Consider the following 24,405-nt stretch of genomic DNA (forward strand, 5'->3'; position numbering starts at 1 on the left):
TGTGATTTAGAAAATAAACTATTTATCAAGTGCCTATTAAATACTAAATAAATTACTTAGCGTTTCTCTTAGTCCTTATTAACTGAATATTACAGGTAGGGAAACAAACTAGGTGAAGTAATTTGACTATTGCCCTGTGCTAGAACCATCATTTGAATCTATTCATGCTCTACAACTTTTTTTTATAAAAGAAGCACTGAAAAGTTCTCTTCCATAAGAACCTTTTGATACATATATACTTACAAACTCCTCTTATGGCAATAAATTAAAGAAACATGATTCTATCTAAAAAAGAAGCATCTTTTAGATTTATTGTTCTCTTCCAAGATTTAATTCCGTTCTTTTGACAGATAATCTAATAAGTGTGGGTACTCACACTTAAGCCTCTCCTAAAGATTCACGTGTAAATTGTTGTCCTGTTTCTCAAACAGAACAGATGTGTGCAATAAATAAGCGCAAATATTTCCTTTCAAAAAACAGCCATGTTTACCAGACCATCTTCTTTATTTTTTCTCTCTCCATTTTACATACCATTCCTCAAATATATACTGTGCTCTTTGTAAGTTGCTTATGTAGTCCAGTATTTTTTAACATATTTTATGGGGACATTAAAATACTAACTTTAAATTCAAACATAGCCATGTCACATCTGGGTAAACAACAGTGAATTACTTAAAGGAGACTGCCACATCCATCGTCTTTCCAATTGCTCTCTCTGTGGCTATGGTTAGTGCCTTTTCTTCCTCTCTGCCTGCCTAATGACACTTTTTCACTCCCTGTGAGTAAAAATTCAAGAAGTCCTCCCAGCATTGAAGCAACTACTCACAAGGAACCTCAAACCAAAGGCAAGTCTTCCGAGAAAGTTCGATTGTAAAATCACGGGAACAAGAGGCTGACCCAAAGAATTGGGCCCCTCTGGATAGCACCATCAAAGGCCCCCTCAGACAACACCCGCCAGGACTCCCATCAAATTTACTGCCACCCTCTGAGAAGCTATTTACCTGCTTCCATGTCTCCCTGGGGCGTGGGTGCTGTGCAGTAACAGCAGTCCAAGAAGATGACATAGTTAAGAACATTGAAGAACAGACCGACAATTCCAGCACTGAGAACCAGTAGTGGTTCCTCTGTCTTCTGGGGATCAATGTACCTTTTGATGGCTTCAACCAGGATGCTGAACATCAGTGCCACTGCAAAAATGGTGTTCCCAAATGCTCCCACAACGTCCGCCCGCAGAAAGCCGTAAGTGCTCTTCTTGTGCTGTTTTATGTTGCTGACCCTTACACCGAAGAAACCTATGACCATGGACACTAAGTGGGAAAGGACGGCAAAAGCATCGGAGGCCAAGGAGAGGGAGTTGCCAATGTAGGCGATCACCAGTTCCATCACAAAGAGGAGGATGCTAACGACGCACATGAGGATTAAACGGAAGCTTCTTCCGGAGTATCGCCCCATGGCGGCTCGGTGTCCTGGCAGTTCCTCTCCCTTTCTTGGGAAGGCTGAGCTGCTAGGGGAGCAGCTGTAGATACTGTGATTACAGCTCCTGGGTAACTCTTCCCTTCAGCCCTCTGGCGCTTGTCATATTTGGAAATCACCTTTTATAGGTTGCTATAAAGCCATAAAACAGTTTAAAGGGCAATTAAGCAAGAGATGTCACGTGAGCTAGGATTTATGGAAATACAAGACACGGGCTTCAGATATGGACTTGAGAGACTTTTTTGTTTGTGTGCGTGTGTGTGTTTAATTACAGGAGTCAAGAGCTTCTGTGTCCTTGAATCATGTAGAAGCTCGTCAGTGGCTGTGGCCTTTCCAGCTTCCATGCTCCATGTGTGCAGCAACGGCTCAGGTGAAGCAAGTCATTTACACCTTGTCCGCCTGGTGTGCAGATTTGAATGTAATTTACTGTGTAAAATGGGAATATTCTAGGGGTCACTAATTCGAAGATCAGAGCTATAGCAAGTGAAAGCCAAAAGTGAAGCTAGAGTGATTTTTCTACTGCTCTAGCCACTGACCTGGAATAAACAAGCACCCTATTTCCAAACATTCTCTATGAGACAAAAGAAATATTCCTCATATTCAGGAAACCTTTAAACTGGAAGTGCTGAAGATGTAATTCCAGTTAAGTTTCCAGGAAGAAAGACAAATAATAATTATTTCACTGATGCAAGGAAGGTTTTTGTTTTTATTTTTTTAAAAATCTTATCTGTCAAACAGCACAGCCCTTGAAGGCCTATCAGTTCCTAAATGTCTGAAACAGCAGTGGCCTCTATTATTGTGAGCAGCCTGACTACTGTCAATCTTTTAAAGAAACACAGAGTGAGAAATTCCATTTGACCCAGCAATCCCATTACTGGATGTATATCCAAAGGATTATAAATCGTTCTATTATAAGGACACATGCACACGAATGTTCACTGCAGCACTGTTTACAATAGCAAAGACTTAGAACCAACCCAAATGCCCACTGATGATAGACTGGACAGGGAAAATGTGGCACATATACACCATGAAATACTATGCAGCCATAAAAAATGATGAGTTCGTGTCCTTTGTAGGGACATAGATGAACCTGGAAACCATCATTCTCAGCAAACTGACACAAGAACAGAAAACTAAACACCACATGTTCTTACTCATAGGCGGGTGTTGATCAATGAGAACACATGGACACAGGGAGGGGAACATCGCACACTGGGGTCTGTAGGGGGGAACTAGGGGAGGGACGGTGGGGGGTGGGAGTTGGGGAGGGATAACATGGGGAGAAATGCCAGATATAGGTGATGGGGAGGAAGGCAGCAAACCACATTGCCATGTACCTATGCAACAATCTTGCATGTTCTTCACATGTACCCCAAAACCTAAAACGCAATAAAATATATATATATATAAATAAAATAAAAAATAAAATAAAGAAACACAGAGTGATATTACAATCTCTTTTTCTCCTAAATGTGATGTTAATGTTATATGTCAACTTGACTGGCCATTTGGCCAATGACATGTAAGACTTTCTGGCTTTGTCTGTGAGTATGTTTCTCGATGAAATTAAGTTGGATCAGTAGAGTGAATGAAGGAGATTGCTTCTCTAATGTGGGTGGGCCTCCTCCAATCGGTTGAAGCCTGAATAGAACAAAAAGGCTGAGTAAGAGGTAGCTCTTCCTGCCTGACTGCCTTCAGCCTGGGACGTTTGTTTCTTCCTGCCTTCAGACTCAAACTGAAACATGGCCTCTTCCTGGGTCTTGAGCCTGTGGGACTTATATTTGGGCTACTCCATCGGTTCTTCTGGGTATCTTGGCTACTGATTCACCATCAATCTTTGGACTTAGCCTTTTAATCATGTGAACTAATTCTTTATAATACATATATATACACACACACATATATACATATATATATATATAACACATATATATATAACTATTTGTATACCACACATACACATTCTCATTGGTTCTGTTTCTCTGGAGAACTCTGGCTAATATTTTGACTAAAACCTGACAATTTAGACAGTAACCCTAACAGTTTCCTTAGTATCTCATAAATTATCTCCAATTCAGTTAATATTTTGACAGTTAGACTTCTAATACAACCACATTGTGAAAATTATTGCTCTAAGACTAGCTCATTCATCCATTCATACCACAAATACTTACTGAGTGCGGACATGCCGGACAGAGTTCTAGGCTCCAGAGAGACAGCAGTAAACAAAACAGTCAAAAATCTCTGCCCTTATGATGCTTGTATCCTAGTGAGCGGGGGAGACAGATGATTAACAAAATAAATCATGAAATGTATTGAATGTTAAATGGTGATAAGTATAATGAAGACACATAAAGCAGGGGAAAGAGTGTCAGCATAGGGACGTGTTGTAATTTTAAATAAAATGGTCAGGGAAGAATTTACCAAGATGTTCTTCGAATAAAGTTCTGAAGGAGGTAAGAAACTAAGAAACCATGCAGACATTTGAAGGAAGATCTTTCTGGGCAGAAGGAACAATGAGCATGGGAATTCAAGGAACACCAAAGAGGTCAGCAAGACTGGAGAGGAGTAATGGGGCAATGAGAAAGAGATGATGAAGCCAGAGAGGTGATGGGGCAGGGGCAAATCAGTGAGGCCCTGACATAAGAGAAAATTGAGTGGAAGAATGAGGAGGTCCTACATATGTTTTAAAGGAATCACTGGATGTGTTTGAGATTGCAAGAAAGCAGAGAGACCAGTTAGGAGGCTACTGCAATAATCTAAATGAGATTGTGGTTTAGACTAAGTGGAAAGTGGAAACACCCAGGCAGGACCGGCTACGTAATTCATGGGTTCTACTGCAAGATGAAAAAGCAGGACCCATTGTTCAAAAATTGTCAAGAATTTTTTATTTTTTTGAGACAGTCATGCTCCATTGCCCAGTCTGAAGTGCAGTGGCACGATTTTAGCTCACTGCAACCTCCACCTCCCAGTTTCAAGTGATTTTTGTGCCTGAGTCTCCCAAGTAGCTGGGACTACAGGCATGAGCCACCATACCCAGCTAATTTTTATATTTTTAGTAGACATGGGGTTCCCCCATGCTGCCCAGGCTGGTCTGGAACTCTGGGCCTCAAGTGCCCGCCTTCGCCTCTCAAAGTGCTGGGACTACAGGTATAAGCTACCATGCCTAGCCAATTATCAAGAATGTTTAAGCCAGGCATGATGATGGTCATCTGTAACCCCAGCATTTTGGGAGGCCAAAGTGGGAAGATCACTTGAGGCCTGGAGTTCAAGACCCTCCTGGGCAACATCGCAAGGCTCTGTGTCTACAAAAAAAAATTTTTTAATGAGCCAGGCATGGTGGCATGCTCCCTGTTGTCCCAATTATTTGGGAAACAAGTAGGAAGGAGGATTGCTTGAGCCCAAAAGTTTGAGGCTGCCGTGAGCTATGATTGTGCCACTGCAAACTCTATCCCTAAAAAACAAAAACACAGTTTTAAAATGGTGCAGTCCCGGAAACCACAAGGAGGAGGTTCAGTATTCTCTCCTGAGCGTGAAGTTGGCTCTTGGTGTTGCTTCACTGCAACTGCTATTTGCCAATGATGACTGTTCTTCTCCTCCTCTGAGAGAGTAAGAGGGAGAGGAGGCAGTCTGAGTGGTTTCTCTTTAAATAAATAAATTAATTAAATGGTGCAACCACTATGGAAAACAATACAGCAATTCTCTCAAACTTAAAAATAGAATTGCCATATAATCCAGCAATTTCACTTCTGGGTATAAAAAATTGAAAAGATTTGAAAGCAGCGTACTGAAAAGAAATTTGTACCTCATGTTCATGGCATTATTCACAATAGCCAAAAAGCAGAAGCAATCCAAGTTTCCATCGACAGATGAAAGACTATTTTTTAAATGAAGTCTATATGCATACAAGAACATATTACACCTTAAAAGGAAGAAAATTCCAATACATGCTAAAACAGATAAATCTTGAAGTCATTGGCTAAGTGGAATAAACCAGTCACAGAAAGACAAATATTGTATGAGTCCACTTATATGAGGTATCTACAGTCAAGTTCAAATTCACAGAAACAGAAGGGAGAATGATGGTTGCCAGGGGCTGATGGGAAATTGACATGGGGCAGTTGTTTAATGGGTACAGAGTTTCAGTTTTACAAGAATAAAAAAGATGAGACTGGTTGCCCAACTATGTGAATATACTTAACACTACTGAGCTGTAAATTTAAAAATGTTACAATAGTAAATTTTATATGCATTTTAGCACACTCCAATTTTTTAAAAATTATTAATCATTTCAAGACAGCAACAGCAGAGCACTAAACTAAGCACAGAGCCCGGTGCAACTGCTCAGGTCACACACACATGAAGCTGGCCTGTATCCAGGAGATTTTGAAGTTAGAGTGAACAACACGTGCTGAGTAATTAAACGTAAGGTAGGAGAGAAAGGCAATAGTCAAGATGGCACTAGGAGCCAGGTACGGTGGCTCAAGCCTGTAATCCCAGCACCTTTGGAGGTCGAGGCAAATGGATCGCTTGAGCCCAGGAGTTTGAGACCAGCCTGGGCAACAGGGTGAAACCCTTATCTCTACAAAAAATGGAAAAATTAGCCAGGCATAGTTGTGCCCCCTGTAGTCTCAGCTACTCAGAAGGTTGAGGCAAAAGAATCGGTTGAATTTGAGAGGTGGAGGTTGCAGTGAGCCGAGATCACACCTCTGCACTTCAGCCTGGCAGCAACAGAGTAAGACTCTATCTCCAAAACAACAACAACAAAGATGGTACCCGGGTTTTGACCTGGAAGAGTGATGTTGCAACTGAGATGAAGGTAAGATGAAGTTGACTGCTGCTGTAGGAGCAGCATGGGGCAAGGGGTGGAAATGATGTTAAGTTTGGGGTATCTAATAGACATCCAAGTTGAAATGCTACTTGGGAGTTGAGTGAGCCTGGCATTCAGGGGAGGGTGAACTTGGGAGTTGATAATTTATAATATTAAGAGCCACGAGACTGGATGAGGTCACCAAGAAAATGTGAAGAGAAGAAAATATGAAGAGGTGAGAAGGAGGACTAGAGACATAAAAGGGAAAATAGGAGAGTATACAGTGTTCTGAAGGCCAAGGAAGAATGTACTTTGAGGCTGAGCGTGGTGGCTCCGAGCACTTGGGGAGGTCGAGGCGGGTGGATCATGAGGTCAGGAGTTCAAGACCAACATGGTGAAACCATGTCTCTACTAAAAATAAAAAAATTTAAAAATTAAAAAAAAAACCTTAGCCAGGCATAGTGGCTCGAGCCTGTAATGCCAGCTACTCAGGAGGCTGAGGCAGGAGAATCACTTCAACCCAGAAGGCGGAAGTTGCAATGAGCTGAGATTGTGCCACTGCACTCCAGCCTGGGCGGCAGAGCGAGACTCCATCTCAAAAAAAAACACCTGTGTTTCAAAGAGGAGGGAGAATCAGCTAAGTCAAGTGATGAGAGGGCAAGCAAAATGAGGGCTGGAAACGCCAATGGGATTGAGGACTAGAAATTCCGATGGGATTTCACATTATGGAGGCTATGGGTGATCTTCACAAGAGTGGCTTCAGGGGAGTGCTGAGGGTAAATGAGACATGGGTTCAAGAGAATGGAGAAGAGAAACTGGAGATGGCAAGTGCAGATAATCCTCTCAATGAGTTTTGCTATACAGTGAAAGGGATGTGGAGTCAACAACGGGTATTTTTAGGTTGGAAAACGTAACAGCATGTTTGTAAGCTGATAGAAAGAACCAGGAGAGAAAGAAAACCTGATGATATATAGGGGAGAGTTGTTGATGTGCCATGACTGAGAAGACAACGGGGAAGAGATTGAGTGCACGCATGGAGCGGCTGGCATCCACTCTGAGAACAGACAGTTCACCTGAAACAGCAGAGAAGGTGAAACGTATGGACATGAGTAGGTGCGCAGATGTGGTGGGAGGTCCCAGACGTTCTCATCCTTATTGCCTCTGTCGTCTCGGTGAAAGAGAAACCAAGATGATCAACTGAAAGTCAAAAAAAGGAGGCATTCATATTTGCAGAGAGAAAGGTATGAAATAATTGTCTAGAAGAGAGAATGAATGAGGGAAATATGGTACAATTACGTATTTACCCACACCACATATAAAGTAATACCGGTATTATCATCACCAGCTTCTGTATCCCTCCAACCTCCTCTTCAACAGGTGTTTCATCGCAAAATTTGGTTTTGGTGACATACTTCAAATATATTTTGAAATATCCTTATTACATGATGCTTTTTAAATATTAATAAAATATTTTCTATCATTTCAGTACTATTGATGTTCTAAACTCATAAATTTTCCAGTAAAATTGAACAAAGACATTGGTTCAGAATCGCCTATTGAGCCACAAGATATATGTGGTTCTACCTGTTATTTTAAGCCTGATGGTGTGGCAGAGTAACTTTCCAGGCATTATCTCAACTACAAAGTTCTCAGCATGCTGCTACTGGTGACAGGGACAATCTTATGATTAGATAAGACCCTCTTAGTCAAGGTCACTGAGACTGTGGCCTCTTACTGACAACATTCAGCCGCATTCAGTGCCCCATCTCACTTTCCACCACTGATTGCCTAATTTTGCATCTCAAACAGAACTACTGCAAGGAGACACAGCCGAGAAAAAGAAAAATCATGTTTTGCTTTACTCACTACTGTATCCTCTGGCACTGTGCACAGAGCAGGCACTCAAATTCGTTAAATGGGTAGCACTTTCTAGACTAGTCAAAGTGTCAAGCAAAGACCAAAGTTATGTTTGAAAATAACAGGGTAGTGGTAACTACCTCCCCCAACTTTTTGATGGTACTGGCAACCCCTGAACACAAGTTATATGGCAGATAACTAATATTAGTAACTAGAGACAGATGTAAATAGGGTGATCTGTCCACCCTCCAGTCAAAATGCCTTCCTCCTTGCTTGCTTCATGTTCTGATGCTGCTATTATCAAGGTTTAAATCCTCTTCGCTGGCAAGCCAACAAATGGATTGCTGTTATTGTCTAATTCTCATAAAGGATTCATGTGATTTACTGGCATAATGATAAACTGTATTAAACACACTCTCATGGATGAACTAGACATTGCTAAGACGTAATGTAGTACACTGGCCCCAGTGAATGAAGCCAGTAGTAAATATGCCTTGACCTGCTTTCTTTTTGCTGCAATGAACATGAGGCACATAATCACAAACCGTCATACATCTAGTTTACAGCTGTCACCTGCAAATAAAATTGTGTTCATTTCATTCAGGTTCATGCACTCTTTTGAAAAGCATAGACACTCAAGAAATTACTTTGATATTTTAGCTGAACCTCGATTTATGAAAAAAAGCCAATTTGCCAGAAGTACATTTTGGGTAAAGGATTACCTGCTTAACAAAATTACTTAATGTAGAGTTTCTTTAAATAGTGACTTCCTTTAAAACAGCAAACTTCAAGCTTTCTGTGGTTAGTGCTACTCATCTGAAGCTTCGAAACTTAAGACTGAGGATTTGTCTTTGCACCCAGATATGGCCACCTCCTCCAAAATGGCCAGTTGCTACAGGGAAAAATGTGAATAATCTCTAATGTACTTTTTGGGCTTTTATCATAGACTGGTTAAAAAAAAAAAGCCTTGTCCCCTAAGAGCATTTATGTTGGTTTGCAGAAAAACAATAAGCAGCTAAAGTTAACTACTATAACCAGAGTTATATACTAGAAGCAACTTCCAGTTAACCAACAACTGCTATTTATTATGTGCTGGGCATTGTTTTAATTGCCTTACTCTGTGAGGCAGGGTAACTATAAGATAGCTGTTAAGACTTTTCTCCATTTTATAACTGAACTTAGGCAGTTTATGTAACTACTAAGAAGATAAAGCATTCTGAACTGCCATAAATCAATACAAAGTTATCATTCTGAGTATAAAAATGTGACTATATATTTCAGTCAATTGAAATAAATTTCATTAACTTAGGTACATGAATACACATACTCAAGACATGAGTCTTGAAGGCATGCTCTATTTAGTGTGCTTTCAATTGACAATTTCCTACCACCGTTAAGAAGAGTTCTTGTGTTCTCATACAGTGTGTACTTTTGTTCTTTTGCATCTCTTGTTCCCTCTGCCAGTTCAAGGGAAATCTTTATTATTATTACTTTTTCCATTTGTGGGTTTGCTTTGTTTTTTAAACAGAAAGACTCAGATTCAGTATTAGGAGCTATGGAAAGAAAGTGCTTCAAGACATATCAACGCAGGGTGTAACTGGCAATTCAGGGTCTGAGACATGTTGGGAGTGCTTAGATCAACAGATACCTGGCTTTCAATTGTTCATCTCTTTGTAGAAATTTCCTCATAGTACATAATGCAAGTATTTCAGAAACAAATAAATACATAAAACCATATGAGTTCATGATATTTATTACCGGGATTGTTTACAGAAAAGCCTTTTATCCACTGTTAACTTAGGCATAATAATTGTCTCATGTGACTTCCTTTTAGAACTATTTTTAAAAAATCATAAAAGGTCTGTATCTGAGAAGATACTAATATCAATGTTTTAAAAAGTGAGGGGAGTTAAAGAGGGGGTTTCTTTCATCCCTCAGTAGCTGCGACCAAATAAGGTATAGTACTTGGCGGGGTTCTTGCCACAGACGCATTTGGCTCCAGGCTGCAGTTCACAGAGTGGTTTGAAGGGGATGCAAAGGCTTTTAGCTCCCATGGATGGAGCACCAGGTTCAACATCTTGATCCCTGAAATTAATAAACAAATAATAATTTCATTCATGTATGCTGCACATTGCTTTTCTTCTCCATTGCAATACTTCACAAGTTTTATCAGTTAATTATGTTTACCTGGCAGTGGTCTTTTTGATCCAGTCCTCACAGTCAATTTCCCCACAGAATGGAATCTGAACAATCTAATAAGAAAGGAAAAGTATTCAGTATTCATAACTCCTTCAATTCTATTCTGTAGAAAGAGTATCTGATGCCAGTTAGAATGGCGATCATTAAAAAATCTGGAGACAACAGATGCTGGAGAGGATGTGCAGAAATAGAACACTTTTACACTGTTGGTGCGAGTGTAAATTAGTTCAACCATTGTGGAAGACAGTGTGGTGATTCCTCAAGGACCTACAAATAGAAATTCCATTTGACCCAGCAATCCCATTACTGGGTATATATCCAAAGGATTATAAATCGTTCTACTATAAGGACACATGCACACGAATGTTCATTGCAGCACTGTTTACAATAGCAAAGACCTGGAACCAACCCTAAAGCCCATTGATGATAGACTGGACAGGGAAAATGTGGCACATATACACCATGGAATACTATGCAACCATAAAAAAACAATGAGTTCGTGTCCTTTGTAGGGACAGGGATGAACCTGGAAACCATCATTCTCAGCAAACTGACACAAGAACAGAAAACCAAACACCTCATGTTCTTACTCATAAGTGGGTGTTGAACAATGAGAACACATGGACACAGGGAGGGGAACATCACACACTGGGGTCTGTGGAGGGGAACTAGGGGAGGGATAGTGGGGGGTGGGGAGTTGGGGAGGGATAACATGGGGAGAAATGCCAGATATAGGTGATGGGGAGGAAGGCAGCAAACCACATTGCCATGTATGTACCTATGCAACAATCTTGCATGTTCTTCACATGTACCCCAAAACCTAAAACGCAATAAGATATAGATAAAAAAAAAAAAAAAGTATCTGAGTTCTATATTAAACTTGCAAGCAAAAAGGATAGGTCTCCCAGCCCTTTTCAGGCCATGATACCTTTGCAAACCCGCTAGAAACTCTGCTCACTTATAAAAGATAGGAAAGAATGTTTTTCCATGATCCAAAACCCACAAAACCCACACTCACAGCACATCAAGATACAACAAAGACATCTTTGCAGAACCCTCAAATCTCCCCCATAAACTGGCTATAACACAGTGGCTGAAAAGAAGTTGAACTCTGGTTATATCTCCCTCATTTCAAAGCTGGACTATACCTGCTCTACCTATCTAAATGGTTATCTTCCTGATATTACCAGGTGCTGTTAACAATAACAATTAACAATCAGGCAAACTTCACTTTATGCCACAGTGTTCCTAACATGTAATATAGGCAAGTGGATCATTTTTAAAGTCAAAAAATTATTTTGTATAAGAAAAAAAATCCTTTCAATTTTTCTTTCTTAGACTACATAAAACAAAGGCCGAATCAAGATACTTAGGACTTTAATTTGGAAATTCAACACCTGTTTGAAAATCTCTAGCTCTGGGTTTTCTTTTAACAAAATGTGGATGTTAGTCAAGTTTAAAAAAAAATTTTTTTTTTTTTTTTGAGACACAGTCTCACTCTGTCATCCAGCATGGAGTACAGTGGCACAATCTTGCCTCATTGCAACCTCCACCTCTTGATTGAAGCAATTCTCATGCCTCAGCCTCTCAGCATAACTGGAATTACAGACATGAGCCACCACACCCAGCTAATTTTTATAATTTTAGTAGAGACAGAGTTTTGCCATGTTGGCCAGGCTGGTCTCAAACTTCTGGCCTCAAGCAGTCCATCCACCTTGGCCTCCCAAAGTGCTGGGATTACAGGCATGAGCCACTGCGCACCTAGCCAACAAGTGTTAAAATTTCTCCTAGTTGTGAATGCTAATTTTTAAAGCATGTCTACTTCAAAATAAGGTTTGTCTGCAATAACCATTATGTAGTAGTCCTACAAAATATTCCTGGAGAGTTAATGAAAGGAACAGCAAAGTTGTGAATAATCTCCATATATGAGAAATACAGTGTAAAAGCAGCTGAAAATTTGCAGATCATCAAAGTGGAGACTCAAGAGACATTAGCGGTAACAGCAACACGCTTCCAGCTTCCTCAGCAGCTTCTCATCAACTATTCCCAGCCACGAAGTCCACACTCAAGAGTTCCTTCTGCAAACCCTTCCTTGCACTTGGGATTTGGTTTAACATGTTTCAAAAGGCATCTCTGATAAACAGAGAGAGACTAGGAAATTACAGAAAAACAAGGAATTCATTAGGTGAACATTAACGCAGGGTGATGAAGCATTAGTTATCTAAGTCTCTTATGCTCTTTCAGTAAAATGTATTAGCCTAATTCCCAAAGTTGATGAACTGTTTTTTTGATAATCTGGGTTAAGACAATAAAGAGGTGACAGATTTTTAGGTAAGTCCTGGAGGTGGGAGAGGGTAGGCAGACAGAAGGTAGCAGAGATAGAAATAATAAACATTTAGAGACATTTTAATATACAAAGTATCTGTGCAATAAAAACTGAAGTGAAAACAAACTTAGAAATAGAAAAGCTGAAATAACATAGTTACTTCCCTGTATTCAAAGTTGGTAAATCATCTGCATAAACACAAACAAAAAGCATGGGAAAAAGTACATTCAAATAAGTATTGTTTAAAATTCATTACAAAAGACAATGAGGCCAGGCATGGTGACTTACGCCTGCAGTCCCAGCACTTTGGGAGTCTGAGGCTGGCGGATCACTTGGGCCATGAGTTTGAGACCAGCCTAGCCAATACAGTGAAACCCTGTTTCTACTAAAAATACAAAATAATTAGTTGGGCATGGTGGCATGCACCTGTGGTCTCAGCTACTTGGGAGACTGAGGTGGGAGAAATGATTGACCCAGGGAAGTGGAGGTTGCAGTGAGCCAAGATTGCACCACTGCACTCCAGACTGGGAGACAGAGTGAGACACTATCTCGGGGTGGGGGTGGGGGGACACAGAATGAGAGAAAAACGTTAATCTTTGTCTTTAGTTATGTGATGATAAAGTATTAGCAGCTAATTATAAAAAGTATCTTTGGGTAATAAATTTAAATCTGGTTTCTTAGAAACTTCTGTTAACTTACAAAGTTGATAGCTATATTTTTATAACTAACAATTTTCATAATAAAGTAATATTTTCTCCTTCTCTAAGAAAAAAATTACTGGCTGGGTGCAGTGGTTCTTGCCTGTGATCCCAACATTCTGGGAGGCCAAGGCAAGAGAATAGCTTGGACCAGTAGTTTGAGACTAGCCTGGGCAACATAGTGAGACTCCATTTCCAGAAAATATTTAAAAATTTGCTGGGAGTGGTGGCATGCGCCTGTAGTCCCAGCTACTCAGGAGGCTGAGGGCGGGGGATTGCCCAAGACCAGGGAAATTGAGGATACAGTGAGCTATGGTTATGCTACTGCACTCCAGCCTGAGTGACAGAGCAAAACTCTGTAGGGAGGCGAGCAGAGGTGAGGTGAGGTGAGGGGAGGGGAGGGGAGGGGAGGGGAGGTGAGGTGAGGGGAGGGGAGGGGAGGGGAGGGGAGGGGAGGGTCTTACTCTGTTGCCCAGGTTGGACTCAAACTCCTGGGCTCAAGCAATCTTTTCATCTCAGCTTCCCCATGTAGCTGGAGCTATAAGTAGGCACCACACAGTGCCTGGCTTTAAAAAAAAAACATAGTTGATGGTGCACGCCTGTAGTCCTAGCTACTCTGGAGGCTAACACAAGAGAATCGCTTCAGCCCAGGAGTTGGGAGTCCAGCCTAGACCACATAATGAGATCCCATCTCAAAAAATGAATGCATTCATTAAAAAAAGACACAATCTTTTGTAATATGTAATGTCTTAAATTCCTTGTAGAAAATGTCAATAACAAGAAATGGCAATACTCAAAAATCACAAATACAAGAGATTAGTAATGCATGGCAGTAGTGATAAATATTATAAATATTATATATACATAGCATTTATTTTTTATTGAATTAAGATTCTCCCCCTTGGAAAAATGTACTAAAATCAAGTCCTAGTAAAACCAGATATAATTTTTCATTTATACCAATAAAGAAAAGTAGAAAGATGAAACTTTCACCTACATTTAAGTTCCAAAGAGATTTCCTCCTTCTCCCCTCCTAGTAAATACAATTTTATTTACAACAACCTCAAAGGTTGTTTGATGGTCAGTACATCTAAGCTGACAAACATAAAGGTGAGATGAGGGATGGAACAGTCCACTGAATACAAGAAACAAAAATTTGTCTTCTGGTCGGTCCTGTGTTCTTTGGATATACAGCCAAAATACCATAGGTTCTACTTCAGAATAGTTATTGAAATTGCTACAGTAATTTATCTAATATTAGAATAAAAGACACGATTCCAGCAACACCTGCCAACATTTATTTCTTTGAAAGCAATGGATTAACTATTACTCTATTGATTTATTAACTCTTATGCAATGTCTTTAATAGACTGCTGCAAACGTGACTACCGTATTTCTACAATAAAGAAAAAATTTAAATTCGGTAACTAATGGAACAAAAAAAAAAATAAAGTGAAAGAAAAAACACAGTGCTACTGATGACTACCCCTTCTCTAGCCTTCTATTAAAAGTAGGAAGTTTAACGCCGGACACAGTGCCTTATGCCTGTAATCCCAGCACTTTGGGAAGCCAATGCAGGTGGATCACCTGAGGTCAGAGTTCAAGACCAGCCTGACTAACATGGCAAAATCTCATCTCTACTAAAAATATAAGAATTAGCCAGGTGTGGTAGCAGGCACCTGTAATCCCAGCTGCTCGGGAGGCTGAGGCAGGAGAATCACTTAAGCCCAGGAGGTGGAGGTTGCAGTGAGCCAAGATCGAGCTGCTGCACTCCGGCCTGGGCAGCAAAGTAAGACTCTGCCCTCCGCCCCCAACATCCCCCCACAAAAAAGGAAGTTTGAGTCAAGTGAAAAATTACAGAACCCAGAAAGGTGAAAAATTATAAAAGCAATAATCCAATAAGGACAGAAGGCTAAATACGGAAGAATTATGGCTCTGAAGAGGATTTTGATATTTTGTACTTGTTTTATAGAATAGTAAAATGAAAGCCAGAGAGATTAATTTTCCCAGCTCAAGAAATAAGAGATATATTAATACATTATGATCATAAAAACTAAAGCTTTAATAAATTCATGCTCATTCTCAGCATGAATTTAAAAACAAAAAAGATACGCAGGAAAATGCATTAAACCTAGTCAGAAGAGTGATCTAAATTCTGTATGGCTTGGGGTATTCATTTAAACAATAGCCCATGGTTTTCTCACTTGTAACCTGAAGACACAAGATTGGTTGTATATTCAAACATGTATACCATTTAAAATGTTACATATCTGAAATTCTTCTTTATGAAAATTTAAAGTTTCAGCTTGAAACGGCTACATATCCCCAATATATAAAACCAATTAGGAAAGCCTATGGAGTTCTAAGGAGCCAAGTAGCCCCATTCTGAAAAACAGGCTTAGAATGAGCAACGCTTTTCGTCTCATTATTCAGAAAGTTCAGTCAATTGAGAGCTGAATATGTATGGTCAAGGAATGGAAAGAAACTGACTTTTCACCTTTTTTAGGCAGCCGCATATGCTGGCTCTAAAGCTAAGCAATGGTTACTTCACGAACTTACATGAAACTGAAATAACAGAGATTTTCAGTAATGAAGCAATTAGGAGGCATACAGAATCAATGTTCTTTAGAAAGTAGCACATCAAACATAGGAAAAAATTCACATAATCAGTTCAAAGTATTACCCCAAAATGGTATAATGTTGTAATGCTTTGGGGAAATCAGTAAAAAACAAATACACTCTCTCTCTCTCTCTCTCTCTCTCTCTCTCTCTCCCCATATATATATACACACACACACACACACACACACACACACACAATATACTTACATATAAAACGTTTAAATATAAAAGACTATATATGAGACTATATATTTATATATGTAAAAAATGTTGAGTAATGTACTATCTTTTTATGTGATTGACTTAAAAAGGGATTAATATCATGTATAAATGCAATGAGCCTTATAATACAATTTACTGAAATATTTTTATACTAAAAACTTTTTGAAAGTCTCTGACCTTTCCAGAATCTAGTATCTTCTGAAAGTCTTCCATTGTATTAGCCACAACCATATGAGTCTTAAGGTCTTCAGAAGCCCTACCAAACAAATTAGAAAACAATACATAATTGTTCTCACAAATATGACAAAGTTTTATAAAACACATAATTAATGAAAACATAATAACCTGGCAGTCAGAACGACTCAATTTGAATCTCAAGTCTGTCACTCACAGTGACCATTAGTATATCACAGTTATCTTATCATTGCACTACTGTGAGCCTTAAATGCATGGGAAATTTGTTACACACACAACAGGTGATCATAACTTTTGTTACTGCTGTTAAATCTCTAATGACCAACATTCTTTTTCTGGCATTAACACATCATCTATGGGAGTGTTATTTTTCAAACCTCCCTGGGCTTCAACATTTCCAAATTCAGAGGAAATATATATAAAAGATACATATATATTATATATATCTTACATCAGTACGTAAGTGCCCTTATATAAGATGCAGACACTACCCTCACAAACTGCGCCCCTATCCTCAGTGGTAGTGGGCCTTCCTCTCTGCTTTCTGCTCCAGGTAGGCAGGAAAGAAAATAAGGTGCCAAAGCTAAGCCACTAATCTGGTGCCTCTGCCTTGAGATCGGTGATTCTAAAAGACTCTCTCCATAGGTGAGGGCGGCCCTAAGGCCTTCCTCTATCCCTCATTCCCAACCACAATCAGGAGGTTCTCAGCCTTGGCTATCTTATAATCCCCTGGGGGAGCTTTTAACAGTATAGTTGCCAGGCCCTCTCCAGACAAATTAAATTAGTGTCTCTAGGAAGGCACTGGTAGTTACTAAAGCTTCCCAGGTGCTGCCAATGTGTACCCAGCAGATGATAGTCAATGCCTTAAGCCCTCATATTTATATCTCATAAAAACCTAGATCTATATGCAGCTATCTATTTATTTATTTGGAATTTTTTCTAAAATTAAAAAAATAAAAATAAATAAATAAACCTAGATCTAAAATTAATGCAAATTAATCCAGGGGACAGAAACTTCATTGTTGCAAAGCTAGTAGGAAGCAGATGGCGCTTAGAAAAATAACCATAATACAAGTAAAAAACCCAGAGAGTGGCGAATTAAGCAGCATGAGGGCTCAGAGGGAGGGAACAATTGTTTCAAATTGGGGCAACCCCAAATATTCCTTGGTATAAAGGTGGTAGAAGATTTGGAGAGAGACGTAAGCAATTTTGAGCAACGACCTTGTGAAAAGGCTGACATGGATGTCTTCCAAAATAGCTTGAAGTTTAGTCTCTGCCTCATTTTCAGCAACTGTCAGCTTTTCTCCAGTATCTCGTCTGACAGCTACAAACTGACAGTTCTTCATATCACGTGGCCCAACTTCAAGTCTAATGGGAACTCCCTATAAGACAAAAAAGGCAGTTAAAATGATATATGAATGTCTCCAGTTGAATACACAGATGTAATTCATGGCTTTATCTACAGTAAATTATATATAAAAAACAATAATAAGAAAATAAAAGCATAGAAAAACAAGGGAAAAAAAACAAGGTAATACTACTGAGATACTATAGAAATCTATTCCAGTAAGAAGGTATCAACCCAAAGAAAAAAATCTACTACTGCCTTACTGGTTCTAAGGAAAGGAAGTTCTTCATGGAGAAAGAGAGAAAGTAGTTTCTAGGTCAGCATTCCCCACTGTTCTCACAAAATAGCATTCAGAAAATGTATTTGCATAGTAATGGGGTTACACAAAGGCTTTTTGAGGCTAAATCTACCACAAGCCACTGAGGGGATCAGTTCCATGACACATTTTTGACTCATTTCTGATATAGTGGTGTTCTCTGGTTGCAAAGCCTCCATTCTGGATACTCTATATTTAGCATGCATTATGATCACCTGGAAGGATTGTGAAAGCAGATTTCAGGGTCCCACCTCCAGAGTTTTTTATTATAGTAGGTTGCGGATAGGACCTGAGAATTTGTTTGTTTGTTTATTTTTGAAGACAGAGTCTCCCCTGTTGACCAGACTGCAGTGCAGTGGCATGATCTTGGCTCACTGCAACGTCTGCCTCCAAGCATCAATTGATTCTCATGCCTCAGCCTCCCGAGTAGCTGGAATTACAGGCACCTACCACCACACCTGGCTAATTTTTGTATTTTTAGTAGACACTGGATTTTGCCATGTTGACCAGGCTGGCGCCGAACTCATGGACTCAACTGATCTGCCTGCCTCCACCTCCCAAAGTGCTGGGATCACAGGTGTGAGCCATCATACCTGGCCAAGAGTTTGAATTTCTAACAAGTTTCCAAGTGATGCAGACACTGCTGGTCCTAGGACTACAGTTTAAGAACCACTTCCCTATGCTCTTTTGTTCTTCCAAAGTAACTTAAGGACTGACTGCAAGTTTAAGATTTGTGAATGTTCAATCCTTGTGAATGTATATCCCATAAGGGGATTAAAATCCTTAAGGTTTAGGGAAACACCTCATTTTTAGGACCCAGAACCATATCTGATAAACAGTTGGTTTTAAATAATTTTTTTGAAAAAATAATCCTATAAAATTAACTTGAGATTTTCATAAGTTAGGTGCTTCTACATACAATTTAGATGTTGGGTGGTATACCCAAAAATACCATAGGAAAAATTTAAAATATTAATCTAGAAGTCCTAATTTACTCTTAGAGAAAACTTATTTTATAAAATGAGATGAAAAAAAAAAACACTATGGAACAAAATGTTGTATGCTAAGTATTACATTATTTTATTATTTTCGTTTATTTATTCAATGTATTATACTGGATGTATTACATGCATTTGTAAGATACAATGCTAAGTGCAATGAGATTTTAAAGATGAGTAAGAAATACATCTTGTCCTCAAGAAGCTTCATGCTTTGTAGGGTAAGGCACAAATACAAACAATAAAAATTAATACAGAAAGTCAGCAGTGAGAGACTATTCCTTAGCTGGAAGAGAGAAGAAAAGTTACTGGAGAAGGTAAAAATAAGTAAATTATTCATCAGAATTAAAGAACATTCTATAAAATAACTGACCTATAGTTACAAAAATGCCTATGTCATAAATGACAATGAAAGTCTGATGAACTACTTCTGATTGAAGAACACTAAAAGGACATGACAGTGAAATGCAGTAAGACTGGATCCCACACTGAAAAAGGAGAGAGCCATTGGTAGCCTGCAGCAGGGTGTCTGAGCTTGAGTCAGGCAAGAGGACATTCAGCATAACAGCCTTGCACAGAGTGACAGAACCCATGAAGGATAAGAAGCTCATTCACCCAGGGGAGTGGGTGACAATGGCAATGAGAGACTGGTGGCATACAAGATGACTAATCAAATAAATTCATGTACTAAGGATAATTAGAGCTAGGTTTTTCATTGTCAGAAAAGGGAATTACAAGCACAAAATGGGGAAAAAACTAGAATGCATCCTGCGGTGTTTGTTGTTTTTTTTGTTTTCTCCTTGAGATAGTTTCACTCTTGTCGCCCAGGCAGGAGTGCAATGGTGCAATCTGGGTTCACTGCAACCTCCGCCCCACCCCTGGGTTCAAGTGATTCTTCTGCCTCACTCTCCTGAGTAACTGCGACTACAGGCACCCACTACCATGCACAGCTAATTTTTGTATTTTTAGTAGAGACAGGGTTTCGCCATGTTGGATAGGCTGGTGGCCAACTCCTGACCTCAGGTGATCCACTTGCCTCAGCTTCCCAAGGTGCTACGATTATAAGTATGAGCCACCACACTTGGTCCATCATGTGGTTTTTTATTAGAATTCAAAGTATAGCTATAAACTCCTGGTTTTCAACATATATAAATAGATATAGAAACATGGTGGTAAAGTGTACATGTATCTGTATGTGTGTACGGATGTCTACATACATACACATATTCAATAGCTCCATCCACTGAGAAGGTCTGGGAGAAGTGATAGCTCAAAAGCAATCAGCATACTCAGCACTAAACACCATTTTCCACTAAAAAGAACCACAACTCCTTAGAGACATAGCTAATTCCTAGACCAGGGTAGAGAAGGTACAAGACAAGCCTACAACATCTTGTGCCAAGGAAGGAAGTACCTAAAGAATGATGGAGAATGCCAAAAGGACATGAAACCCAGCTTTAAGGGATCCTATTGGTCAAGCCAGAGACACTTTAAGCATCAAAACAAATAATGTTAGTAACAGATTCTATAACCCAGTGCATAATAATGAAAACCACGGATCCATAAAAATATAAATTAGTTAACAGAAAGGCTAATAAGAAATGTGCTATGTCAAGATCATGATAATCAAAGAAAATCTGAGAAATGATTACAGACTAAAAGAGACTAAAGATATACAATAACTATATACAACACATAATTCTGAACTAGATCCTTCTGCTATAAAGGAACACTAGTCAGACAGCTTTGAAAGCTGAATGGGGGTCTAGAATTAAGACTATAGCAGTGTATGAACATTACTATATGGAACTTGTATTATGCAGGAGAACATGCTGGTTGTACTATGTTGGTTGTGCTGTGATTGCATAGGAGAATATGTTTGTAGGGTGATGGAGCATCGGGTTAGTATCTTATTTTCAAATGATTCAAGCAGGAAAAATTAATTATTTGTACAGAACCTGCTTTATTGTAAGTCTGTGACTGTCACATGATAAAAAATTTTACAACCCAGGTAGAAGAAATACCACAAGCAAAGACATAGAGTTGGAAAAAACAGGCTGTTTGTGAAGAAGAGAGAAAAGGGCATATGAAAGGGGGTAATGAAAAGTGAAAGCTGGAAAGGTAATCTGAAGCCAAACCATGGAATAGGCAGGTATTTTGTTGATAGTTTTTTTCTAAAACTAGTTACAAATTTAACTGTAAAAGATTTGTGTTTTGTTTCAACAGCAACACAAAATTTAATCCTTCCACATAGTAAAAAGAAAAGTGGTTAATTCACTCAGATTATTTTCCCCTTTCTATTTTCATAATATAGGAAGGAGTACTAAAGCAGAATTATAGGAGTTGCTGGGTTCTGGCCTCACAACCAAACCATATTATACCTCATTTATTAATCTGAATAAGTTTCAAAATACATGTATGCATCGCTCACATACTTTAGTCAGTCACTGTCAAATAAATATAAATCCAGATCTCCTAAAATATTTTTTCTTAGACTCTTTGACTAAATGGAACTTAAGTGGCATTAAAAAGTATAACTAGCATCTTCTACTAGATAGTGAACTCTCTTTCTCAATGTTCTTTAACTTGAGGCATCAAGTTTGGAACATAGGTGCTTTATTTTCCTTCCTGAGGAATACAGACAAGGAAGCTGTAGCAGACCCAACTCATACTAAGAATACCTCCCCAACGTAGTCTAGGCTCACCAGGGCACTGAAAGAAGAGTGACAAAGACAAAGCCAAGTCAGTCTAAGGATGGGAAATGAATAAAAGAGGAAAGCGTACAAAGAGGAATTCAGGAATGAGTGTGGATAGTTTTTTTCCTTTTAATCGTGCTAGCAGCCAGCAATAAATTTCTCCTTTAACATTTTGTACCCTAAGTTAAGTAGAAATTAGTTTAGAGAAACCACTACTGGCATCACAGAATAGCAATTTATAAGTAAGCAAAAAAGAGTGCAATTAAAAAGGAAATGACATGGAAAAAAAATTCATGTTTAGGAGAACATGTAAAGAAGCAGTTATATTACATAAAAGGGAAGTATTATTATCAATATAATCACTATTCCTCAGTGCAAGAGATTTACCTCAGGGGCCATTTGAAACAAATAAGATGATAAATATTAGCAACTTTGGGAATCCTAGATGTATAAATCCTTAATAATTCCAATATTGCTGAGCTTCCGTAATTTGAAAGCTTGCAGCTGCAATCTCAATACATTCTCTCATCCCATCATCTATAATATGAGTTCATATAGTCTCAATCCCTAATTTCTAGATCCAGTAAGATTCCCTCTTTCAGCATAAGAAAAAATGTTAAATCCCAGAAGTTTATAAAACAGAATTAAGGGCACAGATAATCTATTAATGACAATGTGCAATAAACGAAAGTTACATTACAAACAATAAAGCAGAATTTAGACTGGCTTTATATACACAAAATAAAAATCAACAAACTGGTATGAAACAATGTGGTGTGAAAACTCGAGTATAAAATTAATTTCGGATGTTTCACTGTTAGCTATAACAGACAGCTAAGAGATGTCCATGCACCATTATTCTGGGGGTCATACTATATAAATAACTTATTTATTATATGAATTCCCGGCATAAACATTTTAGTATACCAGCCACATGATGTTTGTTAATCATAAACAAGGGCTTCAAGATCATTTTTAATCTAACATAATAAAAATAGCTTCCACAAAAACTACTTTAAATTTAGGTATCACTATTACAAAGCTATGAACTGTGTCAGTGCTCAACAGTTTAAGTGAAGAAGAAAAAAAACTCACAACGATCAAAATAGAGGAAAGTAATGAAAAGCCTTAAGTTTTATAAAAACATATGCAGAGGAAAAGCTAAACTCAAACTGCAGGTGTTGGGGGTAACAGATACAACTGGGAAATTTACCTTGAGCTCCCAGTGATTGAATTTCCAACCTGGAGAATAGTTATCTCGTAAATCAGCTCTGACTCGGATGTTAACACTGAGTAACCGCCTTCGATAATCATTGCATTTTGCCATCAGCGCTTCTTTGTCTTCTTCAGAAAGTGCATTGGTAATGCCACAAGGAATAACCACCACCTAGAATCCAGCACAATGTCCCAAAATTAAACAAAGAAACAGCATATAGAAGCAATGAGCTCTCAGAAGTCAAAAACTACTAGTGACTATATTCTTAACATAAATCGGCTTGTGTGATTTCTAATCTATACATAATGTCTACTAATTACCTGCAAATCACTTACCCATGCTAAATGTATTTGCATCTGACCTACTATATTTAATGTACATATATATATATATTTACATTTTTTTCAGCCTCCCTAGTAGCTGGGACTATCAGTGCATGCCACCACACCTGGCCAATTGTTTGTAGACTGGGTTTTGCCATGTTGCCCAGGCTAGTATCAAACTCCTAGGCTCAAGCAATCTGCCCTGCCTTGGCCTCCCACAGTGCTGGGATTACAGGTGTGAGCCTTCATGCCCAGCTGATTTAACCTATTATAGTTTTTAAAAAATGACTTCTAAAAATGTTTATATAAGTAGCTTAAAAATTAAAAGAGTAAGAAACAATAAATAATGTAAATGATACACAGAGTTACACAACACTAGGGTCTAGACTGCATTCTATGTTTCTATTATCAGAGATATCTGCCTGAATGATATTCAGAAAATCATCCTTTCAAATTTCCTTTAGTAAAATAATGGCTTGTATTTTATAAAATGAATGATAAACAGAAATATTTTCCTTACCTGAACACATGCTACACGGGGTGGCAATACTAAACCCATATTGTCCCCATGAATCATGGTCATAACACCAATAGTTCGAGTCGTCAGGCCCCAGGAGTTTTGATAGGCAAATTGCTTCTCTCCTGGCGTCTTTGGATCTTCAAACATGATTTCAAACATTTTGGAAAAATTCTGCCCTAAATGATGTGACGTTCCTCCCTAAAATAGAGAGAGAAATATATGCTTTAATTTTAATAACCCATTATGCCCTTGAACATGATTACTATAAGATCACATGCTTTAAAATGGCACTAGGCTTCTTTTTTCTCCCCTTTTTTACATTAAATGAGGTTTTTAAATATAAGCATAATTACTACAACAAGAGATTCAGATTAGTCAAAAAATACTATTTACAAGTGTCTTGCTCTGGGCAGCCCCTTTTATAGCAGTAATTTTACCTACAACGGTTAAAAAGGAATTCATATTTTAGTAGTAATTCACAATACATACCGTGACTTAATGGACCACAGAGACAGAGGAATGGGATAGATTTGCTTTAAATTATTATATGAAAGTACAAGAAATACTTATTTTTTAAAGAGTC

At 38.6% G+C, this 24,405-nt stretch overlaps 2 protein-coding genes and 1 non-coding gene across 4 annotated transcripts in view; 1 reads left to right on the forward strand and 2 right to left on the reverse strand.

Moving 5' to 3' along the window:
* Nucleotides 1-1,452, reverse strand: part of SLC30A10 (solute carrier family 30 member 10) — a 45,314-nt gene extending 43,862 nt beyond the window's left edge. Inside the window, exon 1 of the mRNA XM_064383512.1 lies at nt 1,002-1,452. Within this exon, the coding sequence (XP_064239582.1) occupies nt 1,002-1,452 (451 nt within the window). The remainder of the gene's footprint in view (nt 1-1,001) is intronic.
* Nucleotides 1,453-4,903: 3,451 nt separating this feature from the next.
* Nucleotides 4,904-5,115, forward strand: LOC135277621 (small nucleolar RNA U3). Its single transcript, XR_010345232.1, has one exon. It is a non-coding gene; the product is annotated as a small nucleolar RNA U3 (small nucleolar RNA).
* Nucleotides 5,116-9,880: 4,765 nt separating this feature from the next.
* EPRS1 (glutamyl-prolyl-tRNA synthetase 1) overlaps nt 9,881-24,405 on the reverse strand; it is a 78,003-nt gene continuing 63,478 nt past the window's right edge. For both annotated transcript variants that reach the window (XM_064383515.1, XM_064383514.1), the window contains 6 exons: nt 23,823-24,020; nt 22,977-23,150; nt 17,627-17,787; nt 16,388-16,466; nt 10,331-10,395; nt 9,881-10,228 (listed from right to left, as the gene is read on the reverse strand). In XM_064383515.1, the coding sequence (XP_064239585.1) occupies nt 10,078-10,228; nt 10,331-10,395; nt 16,388-16,466; nt 17,627-17,787; nt 22,977-23,150; nt 23,823-24,020 (828 nt within the window). In that variant the 3' untranslated portion in view covers nt 9,881-10,077. The remainder of the gene's footprint in view (nt 10,229-10,330; nt 10,396-16,387; nt 16,467-17,626; nt 17,788-22,976; nt 23,151-23,822; nt 24,021-24,405) is intronic.

The sequence above is a fragment of the Aotus nancymaae genome, unplaced genomic scaffold (assembly GCF_030222135.1).
Source record: "Aotus nancymaae isolate 86718 unplaced genomic scaffold, 86718_ANA_hifiasm-v0.15.2.pri h1tg000032l_0, whole genome shotgun sequence".
Classification (NCBI taxonomy): Eukaryota; Metazoa; Chordata; class Mammalia; order Primates; family Aotidae; genus Aotus; species Aotus nancymaae.